The sequence below is a fragment of the Branchiostoma floridae genome, unplaced genomic scaffold, assembly GCF_000003815.2.
Source record: "Branchiostoma floridae strain S238N-H82 unplaced genomic scaffold, Bfl_VNyyK Sc7u5tJ_1548, whole genome shotgun sequence".
Lineage (NCBI taxonomy): Eukaryota > Metazoa > Chordata > Leptocardii > Amphioxiformes > Branchiostomatidae > Branchiostoma > Branchiostoma floridae.
Window position 1 is genome coordinate 36740 of NW_023365749.1, and position 18976 is coordinate 55715.

An 18976-nucleotide genomic window follows, 5' to 3' on the forward strand; every position below is an offset into this window, starting at 1 on the left:
GCTCGCGTTTTTTTTTTCGCATGGAATTTTTAAGTATTCACAGAAGATGAAAAGTCTTTATTCCCAGCCGATGCACCAGTATATATATAGTTAGTGCCTACATATTTCTACGGAGGTTTTCCCTTGATACTCCACCGAACATGTATTTTGGCCCTGATTAAGATAAATATTCAATGTTGTGACACAAAGTTTGAGGTCTTTCTATTAAGAGTAGAAAAGCTACACTAGTAGTAATAATATTTACGCACAAATTGCTGCAAAAAAACCCACGTAAAGCACTGGGCCGCATCCTACATCTGCTTGGAGGTTATCATCCATCTTCGCGCTTCTATATTCAATTTGTACAGCTTATTTACATGCGGCTCCCCCGTAGTCTGGGGCCGACCCTCGTGAGAGGTGATCAGTTCACTGCATCATTGGCGCCAATGACGTTTCGCGGCGGGTGTGATGTAGGGGTTATATTTAGAACGGGGCAGGCGGAGGGTGGGCGTGCTGCTGTCGCGATCTGCGCTGTTGTTGTAGCAAATCCGTGTTGCTGTGTTGTTGTAGCAAGCCCTGTTCCTGTTTATATGTAGCAATCTACATACGCTCGGCAGTCCCTGTATAGCCGTCCTGTTGTAGCGAACTCAGTGCTATAATTGTAGCAACCCTCTACATGCGATTAGATTGTAGCAATCTTCATCCCCGCGGTTGTAGCCATCACCCCCCATCCCCGGTGTAGTGTTACAGAACAGAGCAGATTGTAGCAGACTGCTGCGCGGTGGGGTTGTGGCAATCCGTGCTGCTGTGGCAATCCATCACCAATCTGTGGCAAGAGTGAAGACAGCAGCAGGCCGGTGGCAGTAGCGTGCTGCGTACGTACGGAAGAGCCGGGGTAAACCTTAAGCGTCAGACCGTAATCATAGTAATGCCGCAGCGTGTGTGTTTAATCACTGGAGCCGTGAAGCAGAGAAGGGAACGACCGTGAGCGAGCGTTGCTATCCCGGTTTACCCCTCAGAGGAGAGGCTCGCGCCCACCATGGACATACAGCCAGTCCCGCTCGATATAGCCACAGATCTGAGCGGGTTTTACGGACGTCCACACGGCACGGTGCGGGGGGAGGATGAACAAGCCGAGGAAGCCACGACAGCAGCTGGACAGGCAGGGGCTGTTCGTGGTGCTGGCCATGGCGACAGCAGGAACGGTCATCTGGCTGTGTCAGGACATGCTCGGTAATGAGTCATCATTTCCCGATTTTTAATTGCAAAATTTGTATGTTGTGCTATATAGCGCTATATAGGACACAGACTTGAGATGAAATTGTACGCTATCTATATATTTAAAATACATTTTCGATGGGATTTTTTATAACACTATCTTACGATGAATTTAATTAGATTTAATAAAAAATGTTAACAAGCAAAATGCATATAAGCCATTTCCCTGCTTTTTCTGATATTTAATTGCAAAATTTGTATGTAGTGCTATATAACGCTACATGTACATTCGTATATAGGCCCAACACGCTATTGTCGTCAGGACTGTCAATGGAATATCTGCATCCTTCAGTAATGAACTTGGCTTGTTAATTGACGATAACTTAATTATAGCAGTCTCTAGCCCGGCAGTCACTAAATTGTCATGATTGCAAATATTTAACTAATAACGTTTAAGACAGTGATGTTCGCTCCCACTGTTAACACCAAAAAAAAACACCAAATGATGTTACCTACCCTCTTTACCCCTTTTACCTACCTCAAAATTAAATCTATTCATGGTAACCCAGTGGCCCCAAATAGTTTTTACCATACATCTTGAGTCACTGGAAAAGGGTAGAAATTGGCTAAAGCGAAGTTCACAATAACCGGCCATGGAGCTGCTCATCTTGGGTAGCAAGGACATTTGATTATACAATATGACATTATGTCCATATTACAGTACCGAAAGATACAAACTATTCAATCTAGTCAGGAAAAATGTTCCCCAGCCTTGCACATCGTACCGAACTGCTAACTACCCATACCCCAATGCATATGTTTCCCAAAACGTCGACAATTTCATCCTCCACTGCACATAGAAAAGAAATGAAACCCAATAACAATCGTTTTAGAATAATAGTAACACTAGATGACTACTTTCATTTCGCTATACGTTTATTTCATTACTGTATTCCATACCGTATTATTATGTGATCATTACTGTATTTTCGATCTCACGCAGTTAGCCTTTGGATATGAATTTGCACTAAAGTTATTATTGTGGAAATTAAGGGCATTTTCCCACGACCCAAGGAGTCTGGTAGATCGAGACTACGATTAGTAGTTAATGTACATGTATGAGCAGGTAGCTGCCCTACTGAATGAATGAATGAATGAATGAATGAATGAATGAATGAATGAATGAATGAATGAATGAATGAATGAATGAATGAATGAATGAATGAATGAATGAATGAATGAATGAATGAGATTTGCTCGTGTCTGCTTCTAATATCGCCTCTTTGACTGGCTGTTGACCCCATAAACGCCTCCATCTGTTGTGATGTTTCTGGGTGACTAATATAAAAACAGATTTGTAACCTGGGTAACATAATCCGTACGTGTAGTTACTACTGGCTCCCCTCATATCTTACTTTCCGTAGTAACAAAATAAAATGGAGAATCAGCTGTATCTAAAGAGGACGACATCAGGCTTTCCCGACATCCACTGAGTATATATATATATATATATATCCGGTATTGATTACCTAGTCTACACCAGATTTATGTCCAGGCTGTAAACATTACCGATTTTGGCTAAAAAGGCTTCATAATTTTTCACAGGAGTTGGCCTGACACAGAATTACGAGGTTAATGTTGTTTGTATTATCTATGATGCGAATCGCACTAGCTTTTTTTCACTCACCTTCTTACTCAGGCCAAAAACCTATTCTTCACCCTTACCCTACGTCCCTAACCCTAGCTACTAGAAATGACATGCGCCACACTTGAGAGGCGAAGTAATTTTCGAGCAGAAGTTTGGGCGGATTTTGGGAGGAGGGGTCGCGCTGTGGATCCTAACCTGTAACCCAATCTGACCCTAAACCCTAACCCTAGCCCTAACCCCTAACCCTAACCCTTATCCCTAACCCCTACCCCTACCCCTAACCCCAACCCTTACCCCTAGCCCTAACCCCTAACCTAAACCCCTAACCATTACCCTTACCCCTAACCCTAACCGTATGGCCACAACCATAACCCGACCATTTCCTTACACTCTATTTCCACAACCCTAACCCGACCATAATTCTACCCCCTAACCCTTAACCCTAACCCTTTCCTCTTAACCTAACTCCGAACCTGAACCTGAACCCTACCGAACCGCCAACCCTAACCCTAACCCTAACCCTATGGCCACAAGCCTAACGTCATGACCACAGCCCCAACTCTAATTCGACCCTATAACGCTAACCCTAGCCCTTGCTATCCTCGCAAGGGCTCGAACTCGCGGAGTAAAAAATCTGGCGGAGCAGAAATTTGGCTGAACCAATTTCACGGCGGAAGGAAAACTTGCGGTGGGGTCGGCTCCTGCCGCAGTGTCGTTCTGACTTATTGGAAGATCGATACTTCAGTATCGCTAATCGATAATTCAGGATGGCGTCTGTGCGATGTCGCCTTGATTTTTTTCCATTACGAGAAAATCGGAGAAATTATCAGAACCGAACTAATATTCATTGAATCGTTTTCATCCCAAGCGTTTGTTAATCCACAAACAGGTGCGGGTTACGGGTCAGTGTGTTGTGCGTGATGTTTTAAGCTTTTTGTACCTCTTCCAAGGGGTTTACTTTTTTCTCTTGTCAGCAATTTCAGTAAGAGGCGCACTTTTACATCTTTTTAGAAAAACGATCTTAAGACCCCAAAACACGTGTAAAACAATGAGATGATCCTTACATCTGCTTCGAGGCTAATTTCTGACAAATTCGCCAGTAGTATAGAGGGAGAACACTGAATCTTATCATTAAGAAGGCTATAATGCACGGAAGGTTCCCCACACATAATATTTCAGTATTGGTGTGAATTGTAGCAAACTTTGGCTCCTGTACATTTATTCATATACAATGTACTAGTATGTTACTAGTAATCAATACATAGTAAGTATCTTTCCATCACGGGAGTAGATGGCAACACTCTGATATTAGGGCAGTTGGCAGCGTCTTGTATGTCCTATAATCGATACATGCTAAGGCGCTACTTTTGTCACTCCCCAGATGATCTTACGGACAAAAGTTATCCCCAAGAACTCCTTTACTGTCGCCTTAAGAAGATCCCCTTCTCCACCATCTCTTCCAAGTCGCCCTCCTTTAGGAGGTACCCCTTCAGGCAGCACTTTCCGGAAGTGACGTTACAGGAAACAGTCCACTTCAACACATGCGCAGTAGTGAGCAGCAGCCATGCCATGCGGACCCATCTTTACGGGAAAGAGATCGGTGATTAGATTTTCTTAATTTTCAATCTCCAAGAATATGTGAGAAATTTTCTAGGTAGGTAAGGGTAGAACCATATTTAATAGCGTTGTAATGCCGCTAGGAGTAGTGGGTTGCCATCCACTGTGTCTTGGGCATGGTATTCCAAGGTGGAGCTCATTCCTCTCCCCTTCCCCAACCGACGAAAGTCGAGTTAAGGCTTTCCCGTGGCTTAACCTTGGTGGTATGCCGGGTATACGACCCCAGCAACTCTACATTCTAGGCCAAACACCCTAACCTCACAATTGGCTAGACATTTTGAAAAATTCCAACAATGACCGTACAAGTTTATAGTTTCATCATGTGCTACATAGAGTCTTTTATATGATAAAGACACAGAAAGTTACCGACAATATAGCGTTCAAAGTAGACTCCGGTCGGCCTTGCGGTCTTAGTTAACGCAGTTGACGGGTTTGGTCAACAATGTTTCTTCTAAAATGCATAAGTGATTTACAAGGTCAAGGTGGGTGAAAAAAATAAGTCACTGTTTTTATTGTTCTTCCTAGACGCACACGACGCCGTCTTAAGATTCAACTGCGCGGTGGTCAAGACGTTTGAGGAGTTTGTTGGGTCCAACACGACCCTTCGTCTTATCAACAGCCAGGTGCCGAGCTCAAGTAAGACGTCTCATTGTAAGACGGACTTCTGGAAGACGAACTCCTCGTTCCGCCAAGAAATCTTGGTCATGAGGAACGTCAACTCCATCACTGGGAACTTGGCGAGGGACAAAAAGGAAAGATTCGGAGCGATCCGGAACTATGTCAGGTAGTTGTGTTCTGCAATCGGTATAACGTCAAATCTGATAATTCCACCAGGTGCCATAATGCCACCACATTGCTACTGAGGCTTTTTCAAGGTTGTCACATTTCCAAGTCGGACCCGGCCAGACTGTTTGTGGAAACCAAGAAATAGAAATAGTATACTTAAAGATATACACAAATAATGCCCACGACTATTCTCTTTACGTCTTTTGTAGTTTGGTATCTTTTATATCATACTTTTCGCTCCCGAAAGCGGTTTGGAAATGTGACGTAGGTCTTACCAGACCACATAACCGGCACGAAAAGGTCTTCATCCTGTCAACAGTGCAAAAAAGCCTCCCAGTCACCTCTGGGCAAGTTTTCGTTATCAGTTTTATACAGTAGAAGCCGTTTAATCGCACCGGGGCCCATTTGAGTATCTCGTGCAATTATCCGGGTGGTGCAACAATACGAAGTTTTCCAACTCGACACCACCGGTTTGAGATTTTGGGACTCCGTGCAATTAACAGAAGTGTGCAATTATCCGTCGTGTAATTAACTGGCATATTCTGTACTATATGTTGTAGATTTAAAATTGAAGAAGATTCACTCTTTACTTCTGAATACTTAAAAAAAATTGATAGACGTTTCGAAAGGTGTCCACCTTTCTTCATCAGTGAAAAGAAAAGTGGACACTGATGAAGAAAGGTGGACCCCTTTCGAAACGTCTATTAAAATTTTTAAAGTATCCAGAAGTAAAGAGTGAATCTTCTTCAATTTTAATGTATCCTGGATGACTAATCTTCACAAACATATATGTTGTAGATATGACTTTATTTCTCAACCCTGTTGTGTTTGCAGGTACAGACAGAGTTTTCACAGCGGTGCCTTCTTTGTTCACATGCCTGGGTTTCACTGAGAATCCGCTACAATTTCGCATTAGGCTAGTCTCCAAGCAGACCCTACGGTGCCAATAATTTTCCAACATTCTAGTGCAAAAAGTCACTTTTGTGTTTGCAGGTACAGACAGAGTTTTCACAGCGGTGCCTTCTTTGTTCACATGCCTGGGTTTCACTGAGAATCCGCTACAATTTCGCATTAGGCTAGTCTCCAAGCAGACCCTACGGTGCCAATAATTTTCCAATATTCAAGTGCAAAAAGTCACTTTTGTGTTTACAGGTACAGACAGAGTTTTCACAGCGGTGCCTTCTTTGTTCACACGCCTGGGTTTCACTGAGAATCCGCTACAATTTCGCATTAGGCTAGTCTCCAAGCAGACCCTACGGTGCCAATAATTTTCCAATATTCAAGTGCAAAAAGTCACTTTTGTGTTTGCAGGTACAGACAGAGTTTTCACAGCGGTGCCTTCTTTGTTCACACGCCTGGGTTTCACGAGGCGGTTCACCAGCTGCAGACAGGATTCTGCAGGAAAACCGGAACCTGCACCAAGAGGAGGAGCTCAACATCCGGCTTCTTGGGTGAGGAAAATCTGTTACATGTACCATTTCGCTAGTGGGCAATTTTACTCCTCTGCCGGCTAAAGTCGTTCCCCAGCTTATGTTACTGTCTTGCCACGGAGGAATCTGCTTGGAGATTACCATTTCGCATTATAGGCCATGCTGATTTGATTATATGGATAACATCCGCAAGCGCATCAACTTTCGGCCGTTTATAAAGTTTCTGAGTTTTACAAAGCAGCTGTAAATTAAACTGAATATATGTCGTAGATTGCGAAAGAATATTGGAAAACGTATATTACTGTCACCGCGATCGAATGCCAATGTCGATTCCAAGGTCAAAGAAGAAGATGTGAAAGACCAAAAATGAAGAATCTATTGTTCTGTATACCATACTCAGTTTGTTGAGTCATTTGTTTTAAGCCAAACTTTTTTTTTATTCGCAAGCTCGTACCAGCTATGGGGTTCCCAGGCCTTAGGCGTAGTAAAGTTAGTGTTTCCGATTAACATCCTGAAAATACGTTGGGTAGGTGAAGATTTCTTCGATTCTTTTCTGACATTTCAGCCGTCAACATAGCAGGATGTCAACATGTTTGTGATTTCATCCCCTTTCTCCCATCCAGGGGTGCTGATGATGCTGCATATATGTGACTGGGTCACCCTCTACGAGATGGTACCGTCCGTTGCCGGGCAACGGGACAAGCGGGAGTACTACTGGGATGACGTCAAGGTGATGACGCGTGGCGCGAAGGAGAGCACCCACTCCTACTCCGCGGACCGGACAGTCATGAGAAAACTGGCCGTGAACTCTGAGGAGATCGACTCTACAGGGAGAGCTACCCTAAAGGGCTTCAGTCAAGTCAACTGTGATTAATATTCAATTATGTTAGAATTTTAAGACTTTATATCCGTGCACAAAATAAAGCGCTTACCAACAAGCTTTCGATCAGTCCTATGATCCTTCTGAAGTAAGCGCTTTATTTTGTGCACGGATATAAAGTCTTAAAATTGTAACATAATGTTGACTACGGTCACAGATGAACTTACATTCAAATATCCAATTATGTTTATTTCGATTCGTTTTTCTATTCATAAAAGTTGGACCGTGCCAATAGCGTGATCTACCACGACACAGTTAATTTCAAATTTAGGAACAACGCAACATCACACAAGGAAACAGACACGTATAAAATCAGGAATCTTCAAGAAAATTTCTATGGGGAAAGCCAAATTAACTGCAACTAAATCAAATATTACTAGTACTAATTATTCTGCATTCCTTAACAGACGCAAATGCCTGAATATGTCACAACGATGATACTACAATAGTTAATAGCAATATGTAAACAACTGATCATTTAAGTACTAAAACTAATGAATGTAAATTACAACTAATGTATTACTAACACCAACCTTGTCACTTTTATAACGACATATCTTTGTTCTTATCTTTGTTGTGAGGTACACAAGGACAATTACATTGATGAGGCTAATTAAAAGCTATGTTGTTTGTTCTGTCTCGGTATTCATTCTCACTAACTGCTATAGCCTCAACTGCAGGCACCGTCTATCAACATTTACGCACAGTTTTCAGATGGGGACAATTCAAACGAGTGAGTATAGTCAAGTCTGTTTGATTTGCGAATTAGCGACACCAAAGATTTTATAGATCGCTCAACGAATTCTATAGATTAAGAACTGTTTTATTTACATTTTTGTTGTTGTCTGTAAAATCATATTTTTAATCTTCTCATGTTCGAATAATGAAATCAAGGGTTAACGCAAATCCAACTTTGGCCGCTGTATGGTTGCTAAGTGATCGCTGTCTAGTGGAAAGGTGTTTTAGGGCGTCTTTGATCGTAGCAAGGTCTAAGTGAAAACTAGGTGATTACAATTGGTGTAGTCTCGCTCGCACCACGAAGAGGGTCCATCACCGGCGTAGTCTCTCTCAGGCTGCGGTAAGACCCATGGCGTCTCGTCCGGCCGAATCGGTAGGCCACCAGGGCGCCGACCACAGCCAGGCAGCCGACCACGGCCAGTACGGACACAGTCGCGACCTGCCCCGGCGGAAGCTTGCCACCGGTCCGCGGAGCCGGGGTGGGGGGAGCCTCCGGGAACAGCGTGGTGCCTGCAGAAATGAGGATATATACAGTAGAAGCCAGTTCGTTGCACAACGGATTATTGCCCACTTCTGTTAAATGCACGGAATTCCAAAATCCCAAACCGTTGCAGTCCAGATAGATATTGCACCAGCCGGATAATTGCACGAAATTCACTGACAAATGGGCCGTGCAATTAAGCGTCTTCTACTGTCTAGCCTAGTAACCAAGCCGTCGTTAATCTCCAAGCAGGTCCTACGGTAAATTACCTGTGCTGTTTGTACGTATAATGACAACCACAGACAACTTTGTACAGCAAAAACTCGTGTGAGTTCGTATACACATGTTTTTAAGAAAAGGGAAGAGTCATGTCAGTTATATTGATATAGTAATAGCATAGCTCCAGATAAATTGTTTATTCCATTGTTACAGTAATACTAGTACTACATGTAATAGTACCTAGTCTTTAGTAGTCCATCATAGGATTTTGCTGCATTTAGCCCACATGGGCAGTAACATGCAAATAAAGATCATTAAAGATAAAAGCCGGCAGAGGAGTGAAGCCGGCCTAGGAGTGTGTTTGTCTACATGGCAAATGTACACCTGTTGGCTGACTACACTACTTGGCCAGTTTAGTACTATCTTATGCCATCGTAGGATCTGCTTGGAGATTAGCCGTCGTGAGCTCGTCGCTATCTCTGCGGTGACAGGATTGTTGCCCACCTGCCCAGCAGTTCATCAGCAGACGCCTTGAAATTTCTAAGGATGGAAAACTTACCAGATCCACCACAAGCGAAGACGTTGCAGGTTTTGGAGTCCATGTTGTCCCCGGTGCAGAACTGGCCCCCGCCGGAGTTGACCGGGTTGTCGCAGGCGCGTTTCCTCCCGCTAGACCCTCCACCGCACCGAGACGTGCAGGCCGACCATCCGGTCCAGCAGCTCCAGCTCCCGTCAACGTCTTTTACTACACGGATTCAGCGAAGGGATAACGTATTTAGATAACCTGATGTACACGGGGACGGGGGGCGTTATAGACTTCTATACAAATTTGACCTATTACTGGGGTCACGTGGCGACAGTAATGACAAGCCGGTTCAGTATCCCCAGCTCCCGTTGACGTCTTTTACTGCACGGATAGAGTGGAGGATTAACGTTAGATAACCTGATGTACATGGGGACGGGGGGCGTTACAGACTTCCAGGCACCGTTGACCTCATAATGGAGGAACATTATATGAAGGCCGCTCAGCTGGTGCATCACCGCAGTGCCGGTAACCATGACATTGCGAAACAGGTTAACTTTGACTTCGCCGACATTTCCAGAGGACCAAGGAGTTCAACCTCCTAGAAAGGATAGTTTACGAGCCAAGGCATGAGGATATGACTTCGTTGAACCAAACATACAGAAAAGGCTTGACCTGATATTTTGACAGACGGAATTCTTCTGCATTAACGATGATTTGCTTAAAGTTTGGTATCACTCTCCTGCTATCGGTAAATAAGAGTCATCATTGAATATGGGCCACAGGTCTAACCACGTATATTTTCAAGGGGGGAGGTGCCAAAATCTGAACATATATCTTCTCTAGACAATTAGAATTGATGTCTTACCAGCCAGTCTGGGATCAGCCACTGTCTCACAGGACGCGCCGTACGTTCCCTCCGCGCAGACGCACTCGCAGGCCGTCCCGATCAGCACCGCCTTGCCGTTGTTCCGGCAGGGGGCGCACTTGCACGGGTGGAACTCGTCCAGGTACTGCACCAGGGCACGCGCTAGGTGGCGCTTCTTTATGGGTGCCAGGGACACGCCAGCGACCAGCTCCGACAGGGGGTAAAGCTGAGGAAAGGACACAAAAAGAAATATCAGTTTACAGAAACCTGCAACTTCTTGTTCTTCTTACAGTTCTTCTTACAGTAACTTCCAATATATTTGTCTACAATGCATTTATTTTTGGCGACGCCTCAAGGGTGAATATATATATTTCAATGGTCTATTTCCTTTACCAGGTAGGGAAAGAGATACGACTGACAGAAAGGTACAGAAATACTGATAAGGTACGTAGTCTCATTGGTACCATGAGGCTGTAGGAGCAACCGGTAATTATTCACTGTGTCTAGGGCACAATGTCTAGCAAGGGAGGCCAGGAAAAATAAACCCCTTGGAATGGTACGATCTTTGAACGTTTCAGTTACCAAATTTCTATACAATATGTTTGGCATCTGTAAGTCTGAAAACAGGTGAAATAAAATGATCTTACCTCAACAGAGATAACTGCCGGGTTATTCTTGACGTCATCCAGCCAGGCCTGGTACTTGTCCGTCATTGGCTGGTTGGTGTAAGCCAGGCTACCGGCTGTTTCGGACGTCCCGCCTTTTACAAAGGACACGCTGTCACGGGCGGCCAGGGTGAAGCTTCCTGTTAAGGGGCGTTCGAAAGATTCATTCAATCGATCGATCGATCAATCAATCAATCAATCAGTCAGTCAGTCGGTCAGTCGGTCGGTCGACGTCGGTCAGTCAGTCAGTCGATCAGTCAGTCAGTCAGTCAGTCAATCAATCAATCAATTAATCAATCAACCAATCAACCTTTTGAATATCTGGATTTCCTGGAAATTCGGGATTAGTTTTGTATGTAGGAACAAAATGAACACCCAAGAAGGTTTTATCTAACACGCGTCTTTCAAGAAGATCATTTGTAGGAAATCGTGTGGCGACACCGATTTGGATGTTTTGATGAAAAATTAGACTTTCATCGTTTTTCCATACGGAATTGTCATGTTTACAAGCCCCTAATTCATCTACAGTATACAACACCATCTATCTGACCCAGCTCCTTGAATATGCCCAGGAGGCATTGCAGACTTCCTCCGGCTATTTTCTCTTAGTTATCGTTTCGTTTCGTTTCCTTTCTTTCTTTCTTTCTTTCTTTCTTTCTTTCTTTCTTTCTTTCTTTCTTTCTTTCTTTCTTTCTTTCTTTCTTTCTTTCTTTCTTTCTTTCTTTTCTTTCTTTCTTTCTTATCATGGGCCGTAAAAATGGTAACTTTAAACGAAAACAACCGGATTGACTTTGGAACGGTTGTATTCTAGTTACCCGCGGTCTGCTGAGACAGGCGGTTGTCCTGACAGTTCTTGTAGCCGCCGCTAATTCCGATCCCCAAGAATGACGCCTTGGCCTCCACACTGAGGCACGACTTCTGCTGCTCATCGCTCAGACCTGGAGCAGGGAAATTACCAATCAAATTCATCATTGACTCATTCATTACTGTAATCATGTCTTTGTACCATGCTGAAGATAGAAAGAGGAGGAGAAAGGAGGCAGTTGACCAGACCGTGTCCTCGGCCCAGTTCATCTACCAGCAGTGCAGCGGAGTACGCAGGTCGAAGATAGGACTGTGCAGTCATGTAAAAAAAACAGTTTAAAAAAAACCTTAGTCATGTAAAAAGAAATAGTAGCTTACCCGACTCTGTGAGGTTGCGGCGGTTGTACCTGTACGCGTACCGGTACTGCCCACCGAGCTTGCCCGCTGACACGTAGTGCGTCCCGAAATCAACTATAAGCTTCTTGTACTCCGCGTAACTGTACACCACCGGCAACTCTTCCAGCGCTCTGTACAGATACAAAGGGCAGAAATCGTCATGAGGCTTCTCACTTTAGATTTGGAAAGACAATGAACAATAGGCCAGTTCACGGTGCAAACTGCGCGTGCGCAGCGATATTCATTACGGGTAATATGTGAAAGTTGAACGCCGCTGAGACATCATGTATCAGACATTATTCAGATACTGTATAAACCTCTCGCTGTAGCTAGTAATATTATATACGCTGTAGACACTTTTATAGACAATTTATATGTAATTGTATTTAAACTTAGAACATGGTCAATCTGTCCATATTGTTAATCTGACCATGTCAAATTCCATTTGTATTGTCTTTGTCCTTGTAAATTGGACAGCTCTGGCCGTGCGTATTGAATAGCCAAACCAAGAAATAGATTTTAAAAATCAGAGTACAAAGCTAAACTTTCTTTCACGACAAAAGTTCACACGCCGGTGACACGGATCAAATTTTCAATGACCACTGTCGCCTTCTTCAGGACGAATACTGATGACCAATCACTTCAGAACGTAAACTCACGAGAGTTACGGAAACGTGATCTTATTCAGAGTTACCTGTAGAAGCTGTCTGTCAGGATGAAGTTGTTATCGCCGTTCATCCTGAACTGCGCAAGCTCGATCTGGTTGGATACGGTGAACAGGGCGGAGTCCGCGGACTGGCTGGACCTGATGACATCATGGTTGCCATGGGACTGGCTGCTGGCGACATCAGCGCTGGCTGAGAACACCTGAACAAGGGATGGAGAATAAAACATCTTTAAGCCATTACTTAAGTTAAAAGACCCAAAATTATACAGGGAGCGTTTGAAGTGGCCAATAATAGTGTTGGACTAGCCTCCTTCGCACAGTTCCTTATTTGTGGAGGGGAGTGATTTTCAACAAGGGATTAGGTTTTCTTTGCCGGGAAAAGGATTTTTGCCGCAGCTAGGACAAAGATCAGGACAAAACTACTTTTTCCGGCATAGAGACTCTTAGCCCATGTTGAAAACCGCAAATCAGCACTCCCCGAACAAATAAGCACAGCCGCTCTAGACTGCAAAGGAGACTGGTGTTAGCCCAGACCTAGGTCTTAAGCCAGGTTTACACGTGCGTATATATTCAAGTCCGTTTGAGGTCCGTATGGAATTCTTAGTCTCTACCAGGATCCACAGGTCGCTGGAAAAATAGTAGAAATTGGAGAAATATAGACACATGATATGCCAGAGGAGTTGTCTGTTCGAGGAGTATGGTTTGTTAACTCCAGCTAACTCCGCTGGCATGTTATCTGGCTATATTTGTCCAATTTCTACTATTTTACTAGTGACCTGTGGAGCCTGGTAGAGGTTAAGTACCACTTCCAAGTGGACCTCATACGGACTTGTGAACCCGGCCATAGAGAATCGTACCGAGAATGAGGCGGAGGCGCCCGCGTGGATGTCCCGCTGACTGTTGGCCGTGGTGTCCTGGTAGAACCTTTTAGAGCTGCTGAACTGTTCTGCACGGAACGACGTGTCCGCAACAACCTGATAAGGAAGGGGGAACAGGCAACAGTTTATAAAAAGTTTTCAATGACAACAAAATTAAAGTTTTCTCTTTTTTTAACCAAAATACATGTTCTTAATAGGTAATCCATTGTTCTTCCACAGTCAACATTTACTGTTCTAATACCTATAAACAGGGTACTTGGAGGTAACAAGTCAACAGACGGTGGTTTCAAACTGCAAAATTTTGAAATTACATGTATTGGAATTACCCTTAATACCCTAGTTTTCTTAAACTTAGGATATACAATACCCCTTGGATAAAGGGAAACTAGCGTTACAGATCCAGGGGTCAGACTTGATATCGAAGATTTGAGAACGAAACCGTTAATTATATGTATCATGTATCAAACCATGTATCATATGCATGATACATGGTTTGAAGTACTCCAGAACCGTTTGAACAATGCAGAAAAAAACTGACATATCTCCTTGAAGTACGTCTGATCTAAGGTGCAAAATGACTTTAACTGCAGTTTATTCTATAAGGGCATTATCAATGTTTCTGATATCATTATTGGACACAGGTAACAGCGGAAGCTTACCTGGAACCTGTAAAACTGGGTGTTATGCGGTAGGCGGAATGTTTTCCCGTGGTCTCCACTGTAAGCAGTCCTGCACTGCCCGCCATATTTGGAGTTGTCCAAGACCAGTCCACTCAGCTCCTCTGTCAGAACGTTATACCTGCAGAGAAAGGAAGCAGCAACGTTTCCCATGGCCATTTCAAATGAAAGACAACTTAAAGTAACTGCCAGAAATCGTGCACGTGTATAATGTGCACTTAAAACCGTCCCGGGTCCTCCCGGGGGCCCTGTCGATGTTTTCATGAGTATTTGCTTGGATCCGTGTTGAGTGTGTGCTTTTTTTTTTTCACAGAAACCCAGGAACTTTGAAAGTGCGAATTGAAATTAGCGCGGGCATGATCTTGCCCAAAGATAGCCAAGTGGCCGCCAGTAGTCCCATTTTGGGACTGGCTGTTATATAGGTATAGGTAAGGTTTGTTAGCTTTTATCATGTTGGACTGAAACCAGATTTTCAGGCATATTTGGGGTGTCTTCCGTATAGACGAATGCTGTTAAAGTTTGGATGTTGTCACTTTCAGGATTATTCTGTGCCCTCGTATTTAATACTGACCCGCTCCCGGCGATGTCAATGTTGGGGATCAGGCCCTCCACAGTTTTCCCCTCACACAGGTTCTGTACATCCGGGCACTCCTGCTCGTCAGACTGGTCACCACAGTCGTCATCACCGTTACACCGGAAACTGGCGGGAACGCAGCGGCCTGGGGAGGGGGGCACGACAGGTAAGGGTTTGAGACAGTTTAGCAATAGATATGTTACACGTCATGGCGTTGACGTGTGTGTGTTTGAGTTTATGCCTGCCTGCATGCGCGCGCGCGCGCGCGCGTGTGTGTATGTGTATGTGTGTGTTAAAGTGTTTGTGCCTGTCTGTATGTGTGTGCGTGTGTGTGTTTAAGTTTGTGCCTGTCTGTATGTGCCTGTCTGTGTGTGTGTATGTGTGTGTTTGTGTGTGTGTGTGTGTAATTCATTGTGTGTGTGTGTGTGTGTGTTTGTGTGTGTGTGTGTGTGTGTGTGTGTGTTGGTGTTTCTGCACAATAGACAAAATACAAAAATAACACAAAATGTGAAGAGCTACAGGTAACAATATAGAAAATGCTTCAAATGAGGCCTGGCGAGGTTCGCGCTCTCAAATCAAAGCACTGTCAATTTTTGCATGCGCATTCTTATTATCCCCTGCTTTAATTTGTGCCTGTTCTAAGCGGTATATGTGGCAAAAATATATGTGGCAACTTTACCAGTCGTGACACATTTGAACTGTCCCGAGGTGCATCCCGAGGTCAGAGGGCAGGTTCTGTTGGAGCTGCACCCTCGGGTCTCCACCAGCGGCTTCGTGCAGGGAGAACCGCCGAACTGCGACGGGCGGACTAGCGGAGAGTAACGGGACTGCAGCAGGAAAAATATATGTTTCTCAGATTAGGCCATGCATGTCTAAATATCACTAACATTCCCAAAGGCGTTGATTACATACTAGTCACATGGATCTTCGTGCGACTACAAACTGAGGGTATTTTTAAGACAATCCGTGGCTCACAATCTCTAACCGTATTACTAGTATTTCAGCAAGGCTGCCTTAGAACCTTTTCGGAAGTGTTTGACCGGATCGACGATGTAAATATTGCGGGGCTTTCCTACGGAGCATGGTCATACATATATCAATACAAGATCTATTTGGTATGTCTTCTTAACAAAGCCCATATAACGTTAACCTTGTGCGTATTTATAGAATGTGACATAAGAAAATACGGAAGTTCCGCTTTGTGATACTTTCACTTCCTTGTAGCTGATTAGCATTCACGTGGGCGCGCCATAGGCATACAATGATCTACTCAAGTTCCCCTCTTTACCTGGTCACAAGGTGCTGACACATCAAGCTATTCTTCGCACTGGCCATTCTTTTGTCTTTTAATCATTACCGCATGACAGAAGATCCGCGATACATGGGATCCGGAGTTCGACTACATGTATTGCTAAGATCTAGCAATTCAAAAGATCTAATCTAACTTTCGAATAACAGTATAGACACTCTAGTCCCTGCTGATATTGTACATGCTGATATTCTAAGACATTAAGTGCAAACTTTTATGGAGGTATTAACACCTGCTGCATCAGAAAAGTATGCATGGCGTAGACTATTTTGCAAGGAGTTGTATTTTACCTGTTTAGGTAGATATATGAGCAAGTTCAGTTCAGTTCAGTTGAGCATGACGCATGAGCAAGACATGATAATGTCGTATTGAATATCTGTGTCACATGAGCTGCGTACCCATAAAATGGAATAAAGGAGGGAAAGAATTAGGCACAGACGGAAGGAGGGAGGGAGGGTTTAATGGTAGGGTAAAAGATATTAACTTCATTAATTACGTCCCCTTACCTGCGTGTGTAAGCACGGATCTTACCTGTGTGTGTAAGCACGGATCTTACCTGTGTGTGTAAGCACGGATCTTACCTGTGTGTGTAAGCACGGATCTTACCTGTGTGTGTAAGCACGGATCTTACCTGTGTGTGTAAGCACGGATCTTACCTGTGTGTGTAAGCACGGATCTTACCTGTGTGTGTAAGCACGGATTTTACCTGTGTGTGTAAGCATGGATCTTACCTGTGTGTGTAAGCACGGATCGCAGACGGACCAGTCTCCAAACTCCCCCACCTGACAGTCCACAGGGCACGTGATGGTGTTACACGGCTGGATCCGGAATGGGAAACAAGATCAGCATTATTGTTACATTTTTAGTATTTTCTGGTTCTTTACTTTTCTTTAACCATATCACAGCATATATTCCCTACTACACATTTTTCAGTGAAAGGACTGGTCGCCTCCGCAGAGTAGATATCGGTGTGAGAAAGTTGATCGTGAGCGGAAACTATGCACGTCAATTAAGACGAGTAACCACAATACCAATTCAATTATAGCTGGAGATAACCCTTCCTGTGCGCGAACAGGTAGATGCACCAAAGACTGATTATACCTTTAGAAACCGTATGCACGTTATAGTACAATCGATCAACATTTTTCCATATAGATTTGTATCTAATTGTAGAAGACGCTGTTCACCTGTTGTGTCAAATAAAACTTCACAGGGCTTCGTTACACATATCAATATCAAGTTCTCAATCGATTCCGCAATATCTGCTGGGAAAAAAAGTTTTTCCTCACCTGAGTATCCTGTAACGCAGGACAAGGCGTCCCCCCGTGCGCCGCCGGCACGATCACGGTGCGGGTGCGGGTGTGCGTGCCGCCGCCGCAGCTGGCCGAGCACGCTCCCCACGGGGTCCAGTCCGTCACCGCGCAGTTCTGCGGGAGCGGCGGCGGGGGTGGGGCTCTCCTCCGCCGCCGGCGCCTCCAACTCTGCCCGGTCCCCAAACTCGCTGCCAGCACGGCCAAGGCAAGTAGGAAGGCAGCAGCTTTGAATCGACCGTTCATCGCAGTTATATTTCTTGGTCTCGCAAAATTCTACGTGCTGTTTTCAGGTGGCAGAAACCTCAACTGAATATCATCAGTGACTTTATTTCCGCATTTCACTTCTGCAAATGTCTACCAGGCCTTTATGACTCTCTACTGTTGTTAGGAACAAAGTGGTTTCGATGACGTAACTTCCAAATCGGTTTCGGTGACGTGTGACTTCATTTGCAAGACGGTAGGGATGGTAGAGAAAGTGGAAAGAGGCAAATTGATATTAACGCGTGTTAGAATAAAGGGTTTATGACCCGCCCCGAGGTGTATATGGCGTCAGGAGGCCTGATCATACTCTATAACCACCAAGTGAGCGAAACGAACGAAGAATAGGCGGGTCATGAACGTTATCATCATGTAGCCTATCAAAACTATAGATAAGATGGATGAGGTATACTAATTCCTTTGATAATATTAAGTCTTGTGAGTTCATTTTTTGGATTTGAGAAATACATTTTGAAAATCTACATTTGTCATCTTATACATTTTGAGATTACAGATTTCATTTTGTAACCAGTTTTCGACGAAAATATTCGTAATATTGACGGTGTTAAATGTCTATGTGTAACGGAGTCATAACCAAGATGAAATGGTACTTTCTGATTGGTCCACGTCGCCTAGCTGGCTATGTAATAATATAATATATGTAGCACTGACCACAGACGTGTGGATTCAATAACCAGTTTATTCGTTTTGCTACAAAAGGAACTGCACAAAACAGAACAAACTACCTTTCCCTATGATTTACACAGTCTTACAAAATTAGTTCAAAATATCTCGGATATATTACATGTATTTAAAAAATTTATTTACAAAATCTTGGGTATACTATACAGGAAATTATGTTTGCTATCAGCTTGTACCTTCCTAAGTACATTATATATAAATATATATATATATATATATATATATATATATACTTTTTAATGAACTGTGATCTTTTAATACTTCACGTTTATCTAGACACATGATAAATATTGTAAAGATGTTAACAGGGTCTGGTATGTCATGGCTCAAATGATCTTTTCATCTA

The 18976-nt window shown here is 43.7% G+C and overlaps 2 protein-coding genes across 2 annotated transcripts; one reads left to right on the forward strand and one right to left on the reverse strand.

The window, feature by feature from the left end:
* Nucleotides 1–442: 442 nt before the first annotated feature.
* Nucleotides 443–7569, forward strand: LOC118408048 (beta-galactoside alpha-2,6-sialyltransferase 2-like). Its single transcript, XM_035808666.1, has 5 exons — nucleotides 443–1212; nucleotides 4227–4445; nucleotides 4988–5246; nucleotides 6560–6699; nucleotides 7302–7569. The coding sequence occupies exons 1-5, from the start codon at nucleotides 1104–1106 to the stop codon at nucleotides 7550–7552; spliced, it is 978 nt and encodes a 325-aa protein (XP_035664559.1). The 5' UTR covers nucleotides 443–1103; the 3' UTR covers nucleotides 7553–7569.
* Nucleotides 7570–8073: 504 nt separating this feature from the next.
* On the reverse strand, nucleotides 8074–17938 carry LOC118408031 (complement component C6-like). The gene is made up of 13 exons (XM_035808643.1): nucleotides 17647–17938; nucleotides 17089–17175; nucleotides 15728–15875; nucleotides 15046–15229; nucleotides 14457–14595; nucleotides 13777–13893; nucleotides 12947–13119; nucleotides 12235–12383; nucleotides 11868–11990; nucleotides 11035–11192; nucleotides 10388–10613; nucleotides 9556–9741; nucleotides 8074–8806 (listed from the first exon to the last, which is right to left on the reverse strand). Exons 1-13 carry the CDS (start codon nucleotides 17911–17913, stop codon nucleotides 8559–8561), a joined length of 2205 nt encoding a protein of 734 aa, XP_035664536.1. The 5' UTR covers nucleotides 17914–17938; the 3' UTR covers nucleotides 8074–8558.
* Between the last annotated feature and the right edge of the window lie 1038 nt (nucleotides 17939–18976).

What these genes read in the sequence shown, in the direction of transcription:
- LOC118408048 (XM_035808666.1), top strand. Translation starts at nt 1,104, where the DNA reads ATGAACAAGCCGAGGAAGCCACGACAGCAGCTGGACAGGCAGGGGCTG. An exon ending in GCTGTGTCAGGACATGCTCG is followed by an intron (nt 1,213 to 4,226) that starts GTAATGAGTCAT and finishes GTCACTCCCCAG; the next exon opens with ATGATCTTACGGACAAAAGT. An exon ending in GCGATCCGGAACTATGTCAG is followed by an intron (nt 5,247 to 6,559) that starts GTAGTTGTGTTC and finishes TTGTGTTTGCAG; the next exon opens with GTACAGACAGAGTTTTCACA.
- LOC118408031 (XM_035808643.1), bottom strand. Translation starts at nt 17,913, where the DNA reads ATGAACGGTCGATTCAAAGCTGCTGCCTTCCTACTTGCCTTGGCCGTG. An exon ending in CCCAGTTTTACAGGTTCCAG is followed by an intron (nt 13,894 to 14,456) that starts GTAAGCTTCCGC and finishes CTTCCTTATCAG; the next exon opens with GTTGTTGCGGACACGTCGTT. An exon ending in CTTCGCTTGTGGTGGATCTG is followed by an intron (nt 8,807 to 9,555) that starts GTAAGTTTTCCA and finishes TCATTTCTGCAG; the next exon opens with GCACCACGCTGTTCCCGGAG.